This window comes from Salvelinus alpinus, chromosome 9, assembly GCF_045679555.1.
Source record: "Salvelinus alpinus chromosome 9, SLU_Salpinus.1, whole genome shotgun sequence".
NCBI classification, from domain to species: Eukaryota; Metazoa; Chordata; class Actinopteri; order Salmoniformes; family Salmonidae; genus Salvelinus; species Salvelinus alpinus.
The window spans coordinates 21,123,221-21,140,338 of NC_092094.1; the positions used below are offsets into that span (position 1 = coordinate 21,123,221).

At 42.6% G+C, this 17,118-nt stretch overlaps 1 protein-coding gene across 5 annotated transcripts in view; it reads right to left on the reverse strand.

The window, feature by feature from the left end:
* LOC139584487 (UPF0606 protein KIAA1549-like) overlaps positions 1-17,118 on the reverse strand; it is a 90,599-nt gene that overhangs the window by 29,823 nt on the left and 43,658 nt on the right. For all 5 annotated transcript variants that reach the window (XM_071416415.1, XM_071416413.1, XM_071416412.1 and 2 more), the window contains 7 exons: positions 9,583-11,847; positions 9,247-9,335; positions 6,341-6,500; positions 6,073-6,203; positions 2,292-2,472; positions 2,022-2,081; positions 1,712-1,857 (listed from right to left, as the gene is read on the reverse strand). In XM_071416415.1, coding sequence (XP_071272516.1) covers positions 1,712-1,857; positions 2,022-2,081; positions 2,292-2,472; positions 6,073-6,203; positions 6,341-6,500; positions 9,247-9,335; positions 9,583-11,847 — 3,032 coding nt within the window. The remainder of the gene's footprint in view (positions 1-1,711; positions 1,858-2,021; positions 2,082-2,291; positions 2,473-6,072; positions 6,204-6,340; positions 6,501-9,246; positions 9,336-9,582; positions 11,848-17,118) is intronic.

The following is a 17,118-nucleotide window of genomic DNA, read 5'->3' on the forward strand; positions in this document are numbered from 1 at the left end:
AGGCAAGGATATTGCTGCCAATAAGATTGCACCTAAATCAACAATTTATCGGATCATCAAGAACTTCAAGGAGAGCGGTTCAATTGTTTTGAAGAAAGCTTCAGGGAGCCCAAGAAAGTCCAGCAAGCGCCAGGACCGTCTCCTAAACTTAATTTAGCTGCGGGATCGGGGTACCACCAGTACAGAGCTTGCTCAGGAATGGCAGCAGGCAGGTGTGAGCACAGTGAGGCGAAGACTTTTGGAGGATGGCTTGGTGTCAAGAAGGGCAGCAAAGAACACTTCTCTCCAGGAAAAACATCAGGGACAGACTGATATTCTGCAAAAGGTACAGGGATTGGAGTGCTGAGGACTGGGGTAAAGTCATTTTCTCTGATGAATCCCCTTTCCGATTGTTTGGGGCATCCGGAAAAAAGCTTGTCCGGAGAATACAAGGTGAGCGCTACCATCAGTCCTGTGTCATGCCAACGGTAAAGCATCCTGAGACCATTCATGTGTGGGGTTGCTTCTCAGCCAAGGGAGTGGGCTCACTCACAATTTTGCCTAAGAACACAGCCATGAATAAAGAATGGTACCAACACATCCTCCGAGAGCAACTTCTCCCAACCATCCAGGAACAGTTTGGTGACGAACAATGCCTTTTCCACCATGATGGAACACCTTGCCATAAGGCAAAAGTGATAACTAAACTCCCCAGACCTTAATCCCATTGAGAACTTGTGGTCAATCCTCAAGAGGCGGGTGGACAAACAAAAACCCACAAATTCTGACAAACTCCAAGCATTGATTATACAAGAATGGGCTGCCATCAGTCAGGATGTGGCCCAGAAGTTAATTGACAGCATGCCAGGGCGGATTGTAGAGGTCTTGAAAAAGAAGGGTCAACACTGCAAATATTGACTCTTTGCATCAACTTCATGTCAATAAAAGCATTTGACACTTATGAAATGCTTGTAATTAAACTTCAGTATTCCATAGTAACATCTGACAAAAATATCTAAAGACACTGAAGCAGCAAACTGTGGAAATTAATATGTGTGTCATTCTCAAACTTTTGGCCACGACTGTAATGATGGTGCTCTTCTGTTATTAGCCTTGAAAAGAACATGTCATATTAGAGTGCTCTGGGCTCTTGCTTTTTGTATTTCAAGGACTGTCTTCAATGTTTGTGTCTGGCTCTAAATAACACAGTGAGACTGTCTGCTCTGCTTCTTGTGATCACTAAAACCCTGCTGCCTCTCTCATAGAAGCCGTAGTTTGACTTGACAGAATCAGTACGCCGGCATCACCTGTGAAAGTCCACAGACAGAGAGAGTGGGATATGGAGGTGTGTGTGTGTGTGTGTGTGTGTGTGTGTGTGTGTGTGTGTGTGTGTGTGTGTGTGTGTGTGTGTGTGTGTGTGTGTGTGTGTGTGTGTGTGTGTGTGTGTGTGAAAGGGTGTGGTTCATGTGGGGCCACACACTGTTCATCATTCCACTCTAATAAACCTGGAGACTTGATGTGGGTTAGTGGCTGGCTTAGGAAACCCAGGTTGTTTATCTGGTGATGACTCGGGCTTACTCTCTTTAGTAACACAGTGGCTATGGCAGCCTTGCCTAGGGGTTATTACCACAGGGGGAGAGTTGTATTTGCTGTACTTAAGCGCTATAGCCAAGCACAGCACGAGAATTCTAAGATGATTCTCAGTATAGTACAGTGTCTCTGATGTGGTTACCTGAACACTGTGGTTGGCCACGCTGGTGGCCCTCTTGGTACGCCTGGCCGCCTTCAGAACCTCTCCCAGCAGCAGGGCCACACGACGCTCCATCTTGGCCTGGAAGGTCCGCCCGTCCACCCCCTGGTCCAGGACACCTAGCATCACTGGACAGGAAACAGATGGTTATGATATCACACAGGACAGGCAATACAGAGCCAACACACAGCCAGAATATAGGCCCTGAATGTGTATCCATCCTCTAGCTGCAGTTGAGATTTAGATTGGGTGGAATACGTAAAGTCAGATGTGTTAACAAGGGGAAGCATACCTGTTCTAACCCAAGACGAGCGAAGCAACTGGGTGGTGTTCAACTCTGGGTAGTGAAAAGCTATTGGGAAAAGAAGAGAGGGAAATAAGGAAAGTACAGAGAACCTAAAAATACTCCTATTGAGGTATAAAAGAGGTGCTTAGAAGGTAAAGCAGATTGATTAATAGAATGCAATCGATTAGAATACATGTATTTCCCCCAAGGGAACATTCCAGTAGGGCTGCTTGGCATAAAATCCCAATCCATTAGACAGTTTGGTAATGGACTCACGCTCGGCGATCTGCAGCACGGGAAAGCCCAGGTAGTAGCTGAACTCCACCATGTTGAGCAGCCTCAGGTGGTTGCTGACCTCTGACCCCTTCAGGTAGCCGACGGCATCGCGCACGGCGAAGGTCACGTCCACTGGCTCCCTCTGCTGACTCCTGGGCTTATTCATGGTGATGTTCACAATCTAGGAAAATATTACATACGTACATGCAGGACTCTATTTTAACAAACATAATGCAATGGTAAATCTAAGCGCTTGCGGCAGCACTACACGTTGGGGTGTGTGTCATACAGTGGGAAGAACAAGTATTTGATGCATGTCGATTTTGCAGGTTTTCCTACTTACAAAGCATGTAGAGGTCTGTAATTTTTAGCATAAGTACACTTCAACTGTGAGAGACGGAATCTAAAACAAAAATCCAGAAAATCACATTGTATGATTTTTAAGTATGGCATCCCTAGACGCGTCCTCAGAGCATGCGCAGACCAGCGGGCTGGTGTGTTTACAGACATATTCAATCTCTCCCTATCCCAGTCGGCTGTCCTCACATGCTTCAAGATGTCCATCATTGTTCATGTACCCAAGAAGGCAAAGGTAACTGAACTAAATTACTATTGCCCCATAGCTCTCACTTCTGGCATCATGAAGTGCATTGAGAGGCTAGTCAAGGATCATGTCACCTCCACCTTACCTGTCACCCTAGACCCACTTCAATTTGCTTACTGCCCCAATAGGTCCACACTCGATGCAATTGCCATAACACTGCACACTGCCCTATCCCATCTGGACAAGAGGAATACCTATGTAAGAATGCTGTTCATTGACTATAGCTCAGCCTTCAACATCATAGTACCCTCCAAGTTCATCATTAAGCTTGAGGCCCTGGGTCTCAACCCCGCCCTGTGCATTTGGGTCCTGGACTTCCTGACGGGCCACCCCCAGGTGGTGAAGGTAGGAAACAACATCTCCACTTCGCTGATCCTCAACACTGGGGCCCCACAAGGGTGCGGGCTCAGCCCCCTCCTGTACTCCCTGTTCAAACATGACTGCGTGACCATGTACGGCTCCAACTCAATCATCAAGTTTGCAGACGACACAACAGTAGTAGGCTTGATTACCAACAACAACGAGACAGTCTACAGGGAGGAGGTGAGGGCACTCGGAGTGTGGTGTCAGCAAAACAACCTCTCACTCAACGTCAACAAAACAGATGATCATGGACTTCAGGAAACAGCAGAGGGAGCACCCCCTTATCCACATCGACGGGACAGCAGTGGAGAAGGTGGAAAGTTTTAAGTTCCTCAGCGTACACATCATGGACAAACTGCCCCTCTTCAACCTCAGGAGGCTGAAGAAATTTGGCTTGTTACCTAAAACCCTCACAAACTTTTACAGATGCACAATTGAGAGCATCCTGTCGGGCTGCATCACCGCCTGGTATGGCAACTGCACAACAACGCATCACCTGGGGAAAACTACCTGCCCTCCAGGACACCTACAGTACACAATGTCACAGGAATGCCAAAAAGATCATCAAGGACAACACCCCGCTACCATCCAGAAAGCGAGGTCAGTACAGGTGCATCAAAGCTGGGCCATCAGACTGTTAAACAGCCATCACTAACACAGAGAGGCTGCTGCCTACATACAGACTTGAAACATACAGACTTGCGCTGTCACTTATTAAGCATCCTAAGTATTTTATATTTTTTGTGGTCCACTTAAATGATTGTTGTATATCATGAGTCATTATTTTTCCTATTGCCATTATTTCCTTTTTTCCCACGTTAATTTCAGATCCTGAGATTTTAGAATATATAATAGATATATTTTTAGCGAGGGGGGCATTGAGTTTTCAATATTGGTCAAGTATATCAGGAGATCATCTGCAAATAAGTTTAGTTTATATTCATGTTTACCAATACTGATACCTTGTAACATTTGGGTCCTGTCTAATTATTTTTGCAAGCTGTTTAATTGACAGTGCAAACATAAGTGGGAGAGAGGACATCCCTGTCTTGTGCCCCTTTCTAAAGCAATTTCAATGCTCTAACCACTAGTGGAATGTCCACTCACCATTACTGCTCCCAAATATATATAGCTATAGCCTACCATCGCCGCTGATATGGCCAATAGTGACTTTGCCAAGTGAAAGGTAAACAAACAAACTGATTCAGCCCACGGACAGCGATCTGAATTCCCGTGATATGAAGGTTAGGTCCAACAGAGAAAAGTGGAAGCCGCATTTTTTGAATAAATCATAAATGAAAAACAATAAACAGTCTTTTTAATTAACTTCATGTTCTTAAACAGGCTTCCTACAGACACTGAAACCTTTCATTCAATGGGCATTGCAAATAATAAGTCCAAATGTTTCACAGAAGCTAGACAAAGATGTCCAATATAAATTAAAAAAGGGAAACGTCTGTTGATTGTTTTGCTACTTGTGATATTTTTATAAAACATTGGTGATGTACATAATGCTACTGTGTGCGCCTCCGCTGGCAAAATCAATGCCATAACCAATTGCGTTCCCGCTAAGACCAGCTTTGGTCAGTCTTAAATATCCCTAGTTGCACTTACTGCAATTGGCATATTGGTGTTTGTTTTCTAGGACATACCTCCAATATTTCCACCCCTCCCACCTCAGAGCAAGCGAGCTGATGTTAGACAGGTAAATTGCCGAACCTGGCTAAAGGCTGGAAAATGGCAGTGCGACATGACGGAATTGCAAACTAATGTGCGTTTGACACTTGCGCCTCCTTACCGCCAGCCAGAATTAGAGCCCACAATGTCTTTGAGCTGGTGATGGATTTCAAAAGTTTAGTTAATGGTCAAAAGAGACTGCACAACAAACCCTGTCACCAATAATACCCACATGTGAGCATACATTGCAGTGTGATGCAGCAGAAGAGCTTGGGCCAAATTGATTTAATTTAATTTGTGGAATTGAAATAGAAAGGGAATTGAAAATAAAATGAACAGCCATAATTGAAATGGCCTTTTCCAGATATTAATGTAATGCCCAGTATAATACCTTCATTGACTGAGTATGACATCTATGTCTGAAAACTCTCCATATCCTTCTAGCTTGCTACGTTCAAGAACGTCAAACATGAACAGACAAAAAAGCACTTTCTCAACTTAATTAGTGGAAAACCTCTGCAAGAACCTGAATCAATAAACCTATGCTGATAATTTTGGTCTTGAATGAGTGACCATTGATCTAAACAGACTTGTGTGCTGGAGACTCTGAGGCCAGCACTTAGGTTGTATTACCGCAGCACACACAATTACACAAACCACACATTTCCGCCATTACTCCCTGTCACTCCCCAAGCCTCAACAATTACAATTAAGTCAAGCAGATCCTGCTTCTTTTCTCTCCCAAATCCAAGCAAAGCAAGCCACTACTGCTGCTGCATTCACACACAGTAACCCAATTCGTTTCTAACTTTCCTGGCCTCAGCCAACCGACTCTCTTGAGGAGCTTTTCTTTCTTTCCACTTCCAGACTTATTCCAGCAGACGCTGCTCTTAGAGAGTTCTAGCAGGGAGAGCACAGCGACACGGCCAGTGATTTTTAGTCATAATAAATGTGTGAGCTAAGTGCTTCTGACATAAATGGGTTGTGATTAGGGGTGATTCCAGATGATCATTGCAAGTGGGGGTGAAAACCAAGGAAGGAGTAAGTGACTGGTAATAAAAATAGAGCATTAGGAGAAGCTCTACTCTATTTTAGTTGACTGGAGTGCTACAGTGTTTTCAGTAGGTCTCCACTTACGTGCACAGTGAAGTTGGTGGACTCCTGTGCGCGTCGGCGCACTTCGGCGTACGCCATGGTAAGGCCTTTCTCAATGCGCTCGCTGAAGTTGCAGACTCGCACGTCGACGTGGCTGGGCACAAACTGCAGCACTGGACAGGGAAACAGAAGGGCAAGGTTAAGTCTAAACATTCAAACACATACTGTACAGCGCAGAAAACCCAAACAAAAACCAGCATACCTATTTCAGAAGTGGCTTGTATAGTTCCACACAGAACAGTGCTCTTACCTGAGTGGACTTGGTACTGGTGGTCTGGTACCTTCCAGTAGTGTGAGATGGGCTGGAAGCGTCGGCCTGACTGGCGCAGGGCGTTGATGACAGATATGGCTGTGAACACCACGGGACCTGACACTGCCCGGAACACAAAGTCTGGAGGGCTCTTAGCAACCTTTACCAAGACACAGAAAATACATAATTATAACTTCTCTTCATTGCAAATAATAGTTACTTATTCATTTTTATTGATGGAGTTTAGATGGGCTGTATTTGAAGTCTTTCAATTCAACTGTCTTTTTGTCTTACTTTCAATATCTACCATCCTCCAAATGCAGTTGAATATTTCTTATTCATCCAGCTTGTTCCAGAGTTCTTGCAACTTCGTTGAACTATGAGGTACTGTACACACACTACTTTTTCCTTTGCACTGTACAGCATTTAAACAGTTAATGGCAGAGACAGTGTGTTAAGGTCACTGCCAGGCCATGAAGTGTTAGGTGTGCAGTTAGTCATTTTTGTGCTTTGTTTATCAAAGAGCCTGGAAACAAAAAAGCGAACAGGAAGTGGGCTGTCCTTCCTGGCGCATCCCATCCCTATACCCCCACACACATGACCAGGGTCATTATAGAACACAACCGCCACATACCCACTGCTGCAGCTCCCTACACTATTAGAGAAAAGAGTTTCAAAAGGGTTCTTCAGCTGTCCCCATAGGAAAACCCTGTTTGGTTCCAGGTAGAACCCCATTTGGTTCCAGGCATCCGCCGATATCGCCCTTCCACATCTGTGGTGAAAGGTGGCAGAGCTAGAACAGCGTTTGTCAGAACATGAGACATCCTGAAAATCGTACATGTTTTACTATTTTCTACATTGTAGAATAATAGTGAAGACATCAAAACTATGAAATAACACATATGGAATCATGTAGTAACCAAAAAAAGTGTTCAACAAATCAAAATATATCTTATATTTGAGATTCTTCAAAGTAGCCACCCTTTGCCTTGATGACAGCTTTGCACACTCTTGGTATTCTCTCAACCAGCTTCATGAGATAGTCACCTGGAATGCATTTCAATTAACAGGTATGCCTTGTTAAAAGTTCATTTGTGGAATTTCTTTCCTTCTTAATGCGTTTGAGCCAATCAGTTGTGTTGTGACAAGGTAGGGGTGGTATACAGAAGATATCCCTATTTGGTAAAAGACTAAGTCCATATAATGGAAAGAATATAATGGCAAGAACAACTCAAATAAGCAAAGAGAAACGACAGTCCATCATTACTTTAAGACATGAAGAACTTTTAAAGTTTCTTCAAGTGCAGTCGCAAAAGCCATCAAGCGCTATGATAAAACTGGCTCTCATGAGGACCACCACAGGAAAGAAAGACCCAGAGTTACCTCTGCTGCAGAGGATAAGTTCATGTATGTTACCAGCCTCATAAATTGCAGCTTAAATAAATGCTTCACAGAGTTCAAGTAACAGACATCAATATCAACTGTTCAGGGTAGACTGTGTGAATCAGGCATTCATGGTTGAATTGCTGCAAAGAAACCACTACTAAAAGACACCAATAAGAAGAAGAGACTTGCTTGAGCCAAGAAACACGAGCAATGGACATTAGACCGGTGGAAATCTTTTGGTTAAAATCAGCGTGTCTTTGTGAGATGCAGAGTAGGTGAATGGATGATCTCCGCACGTGTGGTTTCCACTGTGAAGCATCGAGGAGGAGGTGTGATGGTGTGCGGGTGCTTTGCTGGTGTCACTGTCAGTGATATATTTAGAATTCAAGCCACACTTAACCAGCATGGCTACCACAGCATTCTTCAGTGATACGCCATCCCATCTGGTTTACGCTTAGCGGGACTATAATTTGTTTTTCAACAGGACAATGACCCAACACACCTCCAGGCTGTGTAAGGGCTATTTGAACAAGAAGGAGAGTGATGGAGTACTGCATCAGATGACCTGGCCTCCACAGCCACCCAACCTCAACTAAATTGAGATGGTTTGGGATGAGTTGGACCGCAGAGTGAAGGGAAAGCATTCCAGGTCAAGCTGGTTGAGAGAATGCCAAGAGTGTGCAAAACTGTCATCAAGGCTAAGGGTGGCTACTTTGAAGAATCTCATATAAAATATATTTTGTTTTGTTTAACACTTTTTTGGGTTACTACATGATTCCATATGTGTTATTTCATAGTTTTGATGTCTTCACTATTATTCTACAATGAAAATAATAGAAAATAAAGCAAGACCCTTGAATGAGTATGTATGTCCAAACCTTTGACTGGTACTGTATACAGAAATAGTTTAGTGCTTAAAATAAGGGGATAAATGTTAAAAAAAATGTTTCCTGATCTTTCTTATATCTCTCAGATATAGGACAGACACTTCAGAACAAACTTCCTCTAGATTTGTTTGGGGGACTATCTGTTGTTCCATGTAGGGAATCTGTTATTCAATGTGTTTCTATTGGCTAATAGCAGTAATGCCTAAATCAATGTTTCACCCAATAATGTTTTAATAAAAATATTCTAAATCAAATAGCTAAATATTCCTTGGTATTACCATCTTAAAATAATTCCATATGTTATCTTAGCACCCCCGCAGCTTAGACAGAGCTTAGACTCTAAAGGGTTAAAACTCAGAGCATGTTGCACAACAGCTGTTCAGAGGTTTCTTTAGGGAGTAAGCTATGTAATGAAAAGCTAACAGTGTCAGCACTTAGAGGTTAGCCCTAGTTGTCATGTCAGACTGAGCCTATGGGATCATTTATGTATCGCCTAGCTTAACTTTAACTCTATAAAGACTAAAGAAAAAGGCTGCTTTTTCAGTTCACTGTTATTTCTATCCATTTCATAAATTATTGAAGTTAAGTTTAAAACCCAATAAAAGGTGCCCTTGGTGCCCCATCATAATGTACCTGCAGTTCAATTGACTTATTGAATTCAGTCTTCAGGACGTCTCGGATTTGGGATTTGGCATATCCAACAGTGGCCCCAGGGGGGAAACCTGCAGAGGGTGGAAGCACATCTCATCTCTATCATGTCTCATTGAGAACATCTTGTTATAGATTCGTTAAGTGCACAATATTTTCAAAACATTAAATCACAAACCATGATTTTCATATGAAAAGTGAAAGAATAACACTTCAGAGTTGATAATTATATCTTCGTAGCATTGATCAAGTTGACAACCCACACAATGTTCCTGTCATTAAAAAAGTATATCAACACGACAAAGAGATAATTCAACTTACCGACTTTAACAAAGTACACAGGCTTGGTGACATTACAGAGGTACTGGCGGCCAATGGTTGTAGGTGGGCTTTTTGTGGTTGTTATGTTTAAGGGGGTGGTGGTAGTGGTGGTGGCCAGAGCAGTGGTTGTAGAGGCCTTAGTGGTGATGGTGGTGGTAGTAGTAGTGGTGGTGGCAGGATCAGTTGTGGAGGGGGTGTCTACGGTGCTAAGTGTACTCTGGCTGACGTTTGTCACCGCTGTGACAGGACTATCCGTATCAATACCTTGGTCAGCCATGACTGACACCGGGGGAAAGGTGGTGGCATTTGTGGCTCGCTCTATGGGGTCTGAGGTGACATCGGGGGGTAATTCTGTCTGACCAGGCACTGGGGTGAAGGCGACAGAGGTGGTCAACACAGGCGTGACGAGAGAGGTGCTGAGGAGGGCTGTCTCTGTGGCGGTGGGGGACACATACCACTGAATGTCTGTCTCAGAGGCCATAGCACTATGCTGCACAGACACTAATACAGAGCTGCTGTCCAGTCCGACACTGGAGGTGGCCACAGGGCTAATCCATTCCCCGGAGGACACCTGACCAGTGACACCCCACAGGGAGGATGAGAGGTCCATGGAGGGGGTTGGCACTACTGAAGGCTCCAGGAACGGCACTGAGAAATTCAGAGAAGTCATCTCTGTGGCGTCTGCTGTGGTCGTATTGAGAGGCTCTGAGCCAGATATATCAGAGGACTCTTTTATCCAAGTAGTGTTGTCAGAAGGCTGGACCTCCACTCCATAGGAGGCTGTGAGCATGTGGCGGGGGTCCGCAGTGAACGTGCTGGTGGCCATGATGTGGGTGGTGCTGATGGACATCAGGGAGAAATGTCTGGAGGTGGTGGTCACATTGGTGCCTCTGTGTTCTTCGGAGTCATCCTTGGTCAGCTGGATGGTGTAGTACTCCAGGCTGTTCATGTCTGGTAGGAGAAGGTCTGTTGGTTCAACAGTGAAGGTATCTATCCAGTCTACGCCTGCACCTTCTGGTAGACTACCTTGAGGTGTTGGTGTTGAGGCTAGCATTGAGTGACTGGGAGATGGATGGATAGAGGGAGGAACAGATGTCGGGGCCACACTAACACCAGAGCTGAGATCAGTTGTAGTGAGACTAAGTGAAGACGTCACGTGACGCATCGAGGAGAAGGACACGCCGACCCTGGAGGGGAAGGAGGTGTCGTAGCGTTCCGCATTGGAGTCCTCCAGGTCATACATGTCTGTGGGCAGGTTGGTGACCAGGGAGAAGTCGTCGCCCTCCGAGCCCATATAGGACATGGTCTCCGGGTGGTCTCCGGAGCCCCAGTCCACCTCCATGGTGTTGGTGGGGAAGAAGTCCTCAGTAGGGACCATGGTGGGCTCGGCTGAGGAGGAGGTGGTCTGTGGGCTCAGGAAAGGCACATAGCTGGGAGCCAGCTGCATTTCAGGCGATGGCTTCAGAAGCATGTAAATACCTTGGGCAGCATCATCCTTCTGCATGAGCTCACTGTTGGGGTGCAGGTGATCCAGATCGATTAATATACTGGAGGGCTCAAGAGGCAGTTTGGGATCTAGCGAGAGATCGCCTAAACTCTGGGACACATCTGGATTAGGTCTAGACTCTTGGCTGGCTTGGTCTGATAGGGCTGCTACATCTACCAGATTGTCAATAGGCAGTCTAGGCAGGTTGAGGGGTCCAACAGGAAGTGATGTCATAAGTGCAGGAGTTCTCTGTTTTGATGGGTCTTGCTGGTTGCTGGGGGGTAATAATGGAGATTCATCTGAACCTCTTTCATTAGAGTTTGGGACAATAAACTGTGGAGACGTCGTCCCACTGGTGGCTGTAGAGAAGTTCAAGGGTGTTGTGGATATGTTGGACTGTGGTCCGAGAAGCTTCTGGTGTGGTACTGTAACAAGGGTTGAAGAGGTAGCTGCCATGGTTGAGATAGGCCCAGAGAGCTTCATGTCCCTTGAGAGTTGGGCTGGGCCTTCAGGGTGTTTCTGAAGGCCAATCACAGGCTCCGAAAAGCTAAAAGGGGGAGTGGACAGAGGGTCTCGACCAATGGGGAGGGGGTCACTAGACCTAGAAGGTGATTCAAGTGGTAGGGGACCAGGTGAAAGGAGAGCTGTAGTTGTAGTGTCATCTAGGTGCTCAGAGGCATCAGTGTGTGAAACTAATAAGGCCGAGGGTGATTCAGTCCAGCTTGGTACTTCTTCCTGAAACTCTTCCAACATGGTGGGATCCAACGAAGGCCAGTCTACTGAAAAAGAAATGACAACAACATATCAAACATGAAATAAGACTGCACTGAAAGATTTGATCATCATTGCGACACCTAGAGTACTGTGGAAAATAGCCTGCTCTTCAAATTGACAAAGAAAGAAATATGATCTCATAGACGATTTGTTATTGTTATTATATGGTGAACCTTTTTTATTTAATTTTCTTTCTTAGTGAGTTCTGACAACAACCTTTGGAAATGACCAAGAAGGAAGCCATCCATCACTCTTCAAAGAACAAAGTAGGCTATAAATGTTGAACAAAATTGCATGATCAAATCAAACGACACTGGATGAAGGCAACAGATTTAGCATAGTGACTCAAAGGGGATAAGCTACAGAGACAGTTCCACACCGGCATGGAATTATAGACATCTCCTACATCCTACATCCCCCTATTTTACGCTGCTGCTACTCTGTTTATTATCTATGCATAGTCACTTTAATAACTCTACCTACATGTATTACATATTACCTCATATTACCTTACCTTGACTATCCGGTGTCCCCGCACATTGACTCTGTACCGGTACCCCCTGTATATAGCCTTGCTATTGTTATTTTACTGCTGCTCTTTAATTTTTCTTAAAACTGGCATTGTTGGTTAAGGGCTTGTAAGTAAGCATTTCACTGTAAGGTCTAAACCTGTTGTATTCAGCGCATGTGACAAATACAATTTGATTTGATTAATAGGATAGGTCTCAAATACGTTCTATCAGGCTCTTTAGCCTTTAGAGTAGCAGCCCACTGGGCAAAAACTGGTGGAATCAACGTTGTTTCAACGTATTGTGACGTGCAATCTACGCGGAAAACACATTAGATTTGAAAAATTAATCAATGTAAACTGTTGTTTTGAGGGTCAAATTTACACCACAGAATTATGTCATCATGGTAACCAAATTTCAACATTTGTACCTTTAAACTTATATCCACTATCAGAAAAAAAAACTACAGGCTGGGCAGCACCTCCTACTGGATAATTGATCTATCTACAGCTACCCTTTGGTCTCCCATCCAAGGTTTAAACCAAGCCCAGACCTGCTTAGCTATGATATTTGTCGCTGACTATTACCAATGTGCTATCGTGAGAATGACGGCGCGAGCTCCACTTAAACTAAATCAATTCACTGTTGCTATTGAAGTCATTCCAAAAAGTAGGTTTAACAGAGCAAATGAAATGTAAATATATATTATCAATCATCAATGATGCTATTTAGGCCTATGTAGCATTTGCAAAGTCATCAACAGTAATTGTTTGAATTCAACAAAAAATTTACTAAACGCAGAATTCAACAAAATATGCCTAGGGTAATATGCCTAGGTTAATATGCTGAGGGTTTCAAGCTCTGGTTGATTTTGATCCAACATATAATTTGTTAACTTCTTGACGCTAGGGGTCAGATTTAAAAAATAAAATAATAATAATGTTCCCAAGGTAAACAGACTTTCTCAGGTCCAGATCGTAGAATATGCATATAATTTACAGATTAGGATAGGAAACACTCCAAAGTCTCCAAAACTGTCAAAATATTGTCTGTGAGTATAACAAAACTGATTCTGCAGGCGAAAACCTGAGAAAATCTAACCCGGAAGTGCTAAAATAAATAAATTAATCTGTGTTTCCTGGCCAGTCTTTCTTCCATTTAAAGGGGTATCAACCAGATTCCTTTTCCAATGGCTTCCTCAGGCTGTGACCAGGCTTTAGACATAGTTTCAGGCTTTTATTTTGAAAAATGAATGAGATTTTGGTGTCCTCTGAATTGTTCCTGCACGCGAGAGGGGAGCTCTCCATTTTCCTTTTCTCTCTTATTGAATAGGTTACGGTCCGGTTGAAATATTATCGATTATGTTTGTTAAAAACAACCTGAGGATTGATTATAAAAAACATTTGACATGTTTCTACGACCATTACGGATACTTTTTGGAATTTTCGTCGAACGGAACGAGGCTGTAGTTTTCTGAACATAACGCGCAACCCAAATGGTGTTTTTTTGTTATAAAAGTAATATTTATCGAACAAAAATAACATTTATTGTGTAACTGGGAGTCTCGTGAGTGCAAACATCCGAAGATTATCAAAGGTAAGCGATTCATTTTATTGCTTTTCTGACTTTCGTGACCATGCTAATTTGGGGCTAGCTGTTGTAGCATTGATTGATACACTCACAAAAGCTTGGATTTCTTTCTCTGTAAACCATATTTTCAAAATCTGACACGATAGGTGGATTAACAACAAGCTAAGCTGTGTTTTGGTATATTTCACTTGTGATTGCATGATTATAAATATTTTTAGTAATATTTTTGAATTTGGCGCCCTGCAATTCAGCGGTTGTTTAGGGAAATGATCCCGCTAAAGGGATCTGTGCGCAGAGAGGTTAACTTGTACACAAGTTAATACACTAGTTATTAAATTTCAAAAGTGACATTGAATTGTCTTTGGTTGTCAACACAACCAAATATAAACATTTTAAGGAGATGTATCTTCTGCTTGGATAGTTCCATCTATGTCACTGACTTAATTCCAGTTTGTCTACAAATAAATAAATAAAATATGTTGGATTCACATCTTCATCTCAACCAAAAATCTAAGTCAAAGAATAGGAATAAATAAAATCATATTTGATTTAGTCCTATTCTATAACTTCTTTGTGATAGGGGGCAGCATTTTCACTTTTGAATGAATAGCGTGCCCAGAGATGCTAATATATGCATATTATTATTACTATTGGATATAAAACACTCTGAAGTTTCTAAAAATGTTTGAATGATGTCTGTGAGTATAACAGAACTCATATGGCAGGCAAAAACCTGAGAAAAAATCCAAACAGGAAGTGAGAATTCTGAGGCTGGTCGATGTTCAACTCATTGCCTATTCAAATCCCTGTAAGATATGGATATGTTTCCACTTCCTACGCCTTCCACTAGATGTCAACAGTCTGTAGAACGTTGAATGAAGCCTCTACTGTGATGTGGGACCGGATGGGAGGTGTTTCAGTCAGTGGTCTGGCAGAGTGCCAGTTCTTGGTCATGCGTATTCCAAATGATATCGCCTTGCGTTACATTATTTCTGTAGACACAAAGGAATGCTCCGGTTGGAACGTTATTGGATATATATGATAACAACATCCTGAAGATTGATTCTCTACTTAGTTTGACCAGTTTATTCGACCTGTAATATAACTTTTTGAAGTTTTCGTCCGAGTTCGCCTGCATCTGCGCGAGCGTTTGGACATGTGTACTAAACGTGCTAGCTACTTGGAGATAAGTAATGGACATTATCGAACAAAACAACGATTTATTGTGGAACTAGGATTCCTGGGAGTGCATTCTGATGAAGATCATCAAAGGTAAGGGAATATTTATGATGTAATTTCGTATTTCTGTTGACTCCAACATGGCGGAGAAATTTTGTTATATCTGAGCGCCGTCTCAGATTATTGCATGGTGTGCTTTTTCCGTAAAGTTTTTTTGAAATCTGACACAGCGGTTGCATTAAGAACAAGTGTATCTTTAATTCTATGTAAAACATGTATCTTTCATCAAAGTTTATGATGAGTATTTCTTTTATTTGACGTGGCTCTCTGCAATTTCTCTGGATATTTTGGAGGCATTTCTGAACATGGCGACAACGTAAACCGAGATTTGTGGATATAAATATGCACATTATCGAACAAAACATACATGTATTGTGTAACATGATGTCCTATGAGTGTCATCTGATGAAGATCATCAAAGGTTAGTGATTAATTCTATCTCTATTTCTGCTTTTTGTTACTGGAAAAATGGCTGTGTTTTTCTGTGGCTATGTACTGAGATAACATAATCGCAAGGTGTGCTTTCGCCGTAAATCCTTTTTGAAATCAGACACTTTGGCTGGATTAACGAGAAGTTTATCTTTAAAATGGTGTATAATACTTGTATGTTTGAGGAATTTTAATTTTGAGATTTCTGTTGTTTTGAATTTGGCGCCCTGCAATTTCACTGGCTGTTGGTTAGGTGGGACGCTAGCGTCCCACATATCCCAGAGAAGTCTATAACTTTGAATTTTGGTTGAGATGGATACGTGAATCCAACATATCAATTATGAATCGCCTGAAAAACCAGCCTTCTCAAAGTAGGCCACTTGCAAAAAGACACCAACCAACATTACAATTCCACTTATAGGCTGTGACATTGTGTTTGTGTACTTCTACGATCACTACAGTGCCTAGTCTAACTAATGCAGTACCATTTGCCAAAGTGGCTGTAAAATGGATTTTGAATAACGAAACACAGAGACAGTCCGTGTCCAGTGAACGGATGCAGCCACAAAGTGGACCACAGAAATTACATAAAAGTAATCCCCAGAAACATCATGGAACAGCTTTAGCCTAAGCAGTAACAAATGGGTTAGACGGGGCACATCTTGCCATGGTGTGCTATAATGCCATTAGTGTGTACAATAACTCAATGTGTGTGTGTGTATAGCCTCATTTCTTTTGTGTGTGATGATGATACTGAGACGTATGGGGACCATATGTTCCATAGTAAAAACCTCAGGTCATTCTAGCTTAAGGGTCCAAAATGAGCTACTGACTGAAGCGCTCTAGTAGGAACAACTAGCTACTGTAAAATGTTCTGGTGCTTGACCTCACCAACAAGCAATTGTATCTATTATACAAAAGCCCTCACAAACCTACAGTTACAAATTCTAGTGATTTTTTAGGGTGGGTTTTGTTAGGCACTGCAGTGCTGTTACGGCCAATATGTCTTCGCTGAGGCAGTGAGTACATTTCTGACACACTTGCCAGATGAGAGTGCCAACGGCCTTTTTCTTTTTTTCAATTTAAAGTTTTATTAAGTTTTCAAACAACCAACCAAACACATTCCACATTCACAGATGTGACAGACTTAAAAAATAATAATAATAATAATAATAATAAAAAATAAAAAAATGTTATATATATATATATATACATACCTACATATACATACATACACACATACACACAAATAATAATTATAACAAAATTTAAAATGTAGAACTTGCAGCAGCACTATCAAGGTTCTTATTTGCTATTTCCAGCCTTAGCTGAGATGACGAGCCAATGATTAGTTTTTAGATTTTACAGCACCTTACACAACACGCATCTGCTCACCTCCCCGATCCCCCCATTCACTCTGTCCAATTTGAGATATAGTGGAGTAGTGGAGACCAGAGTCTATCAAACTTGGGCTGTCTCTTGTGGAGGTCATAAGTTAGCTTTTCAAGA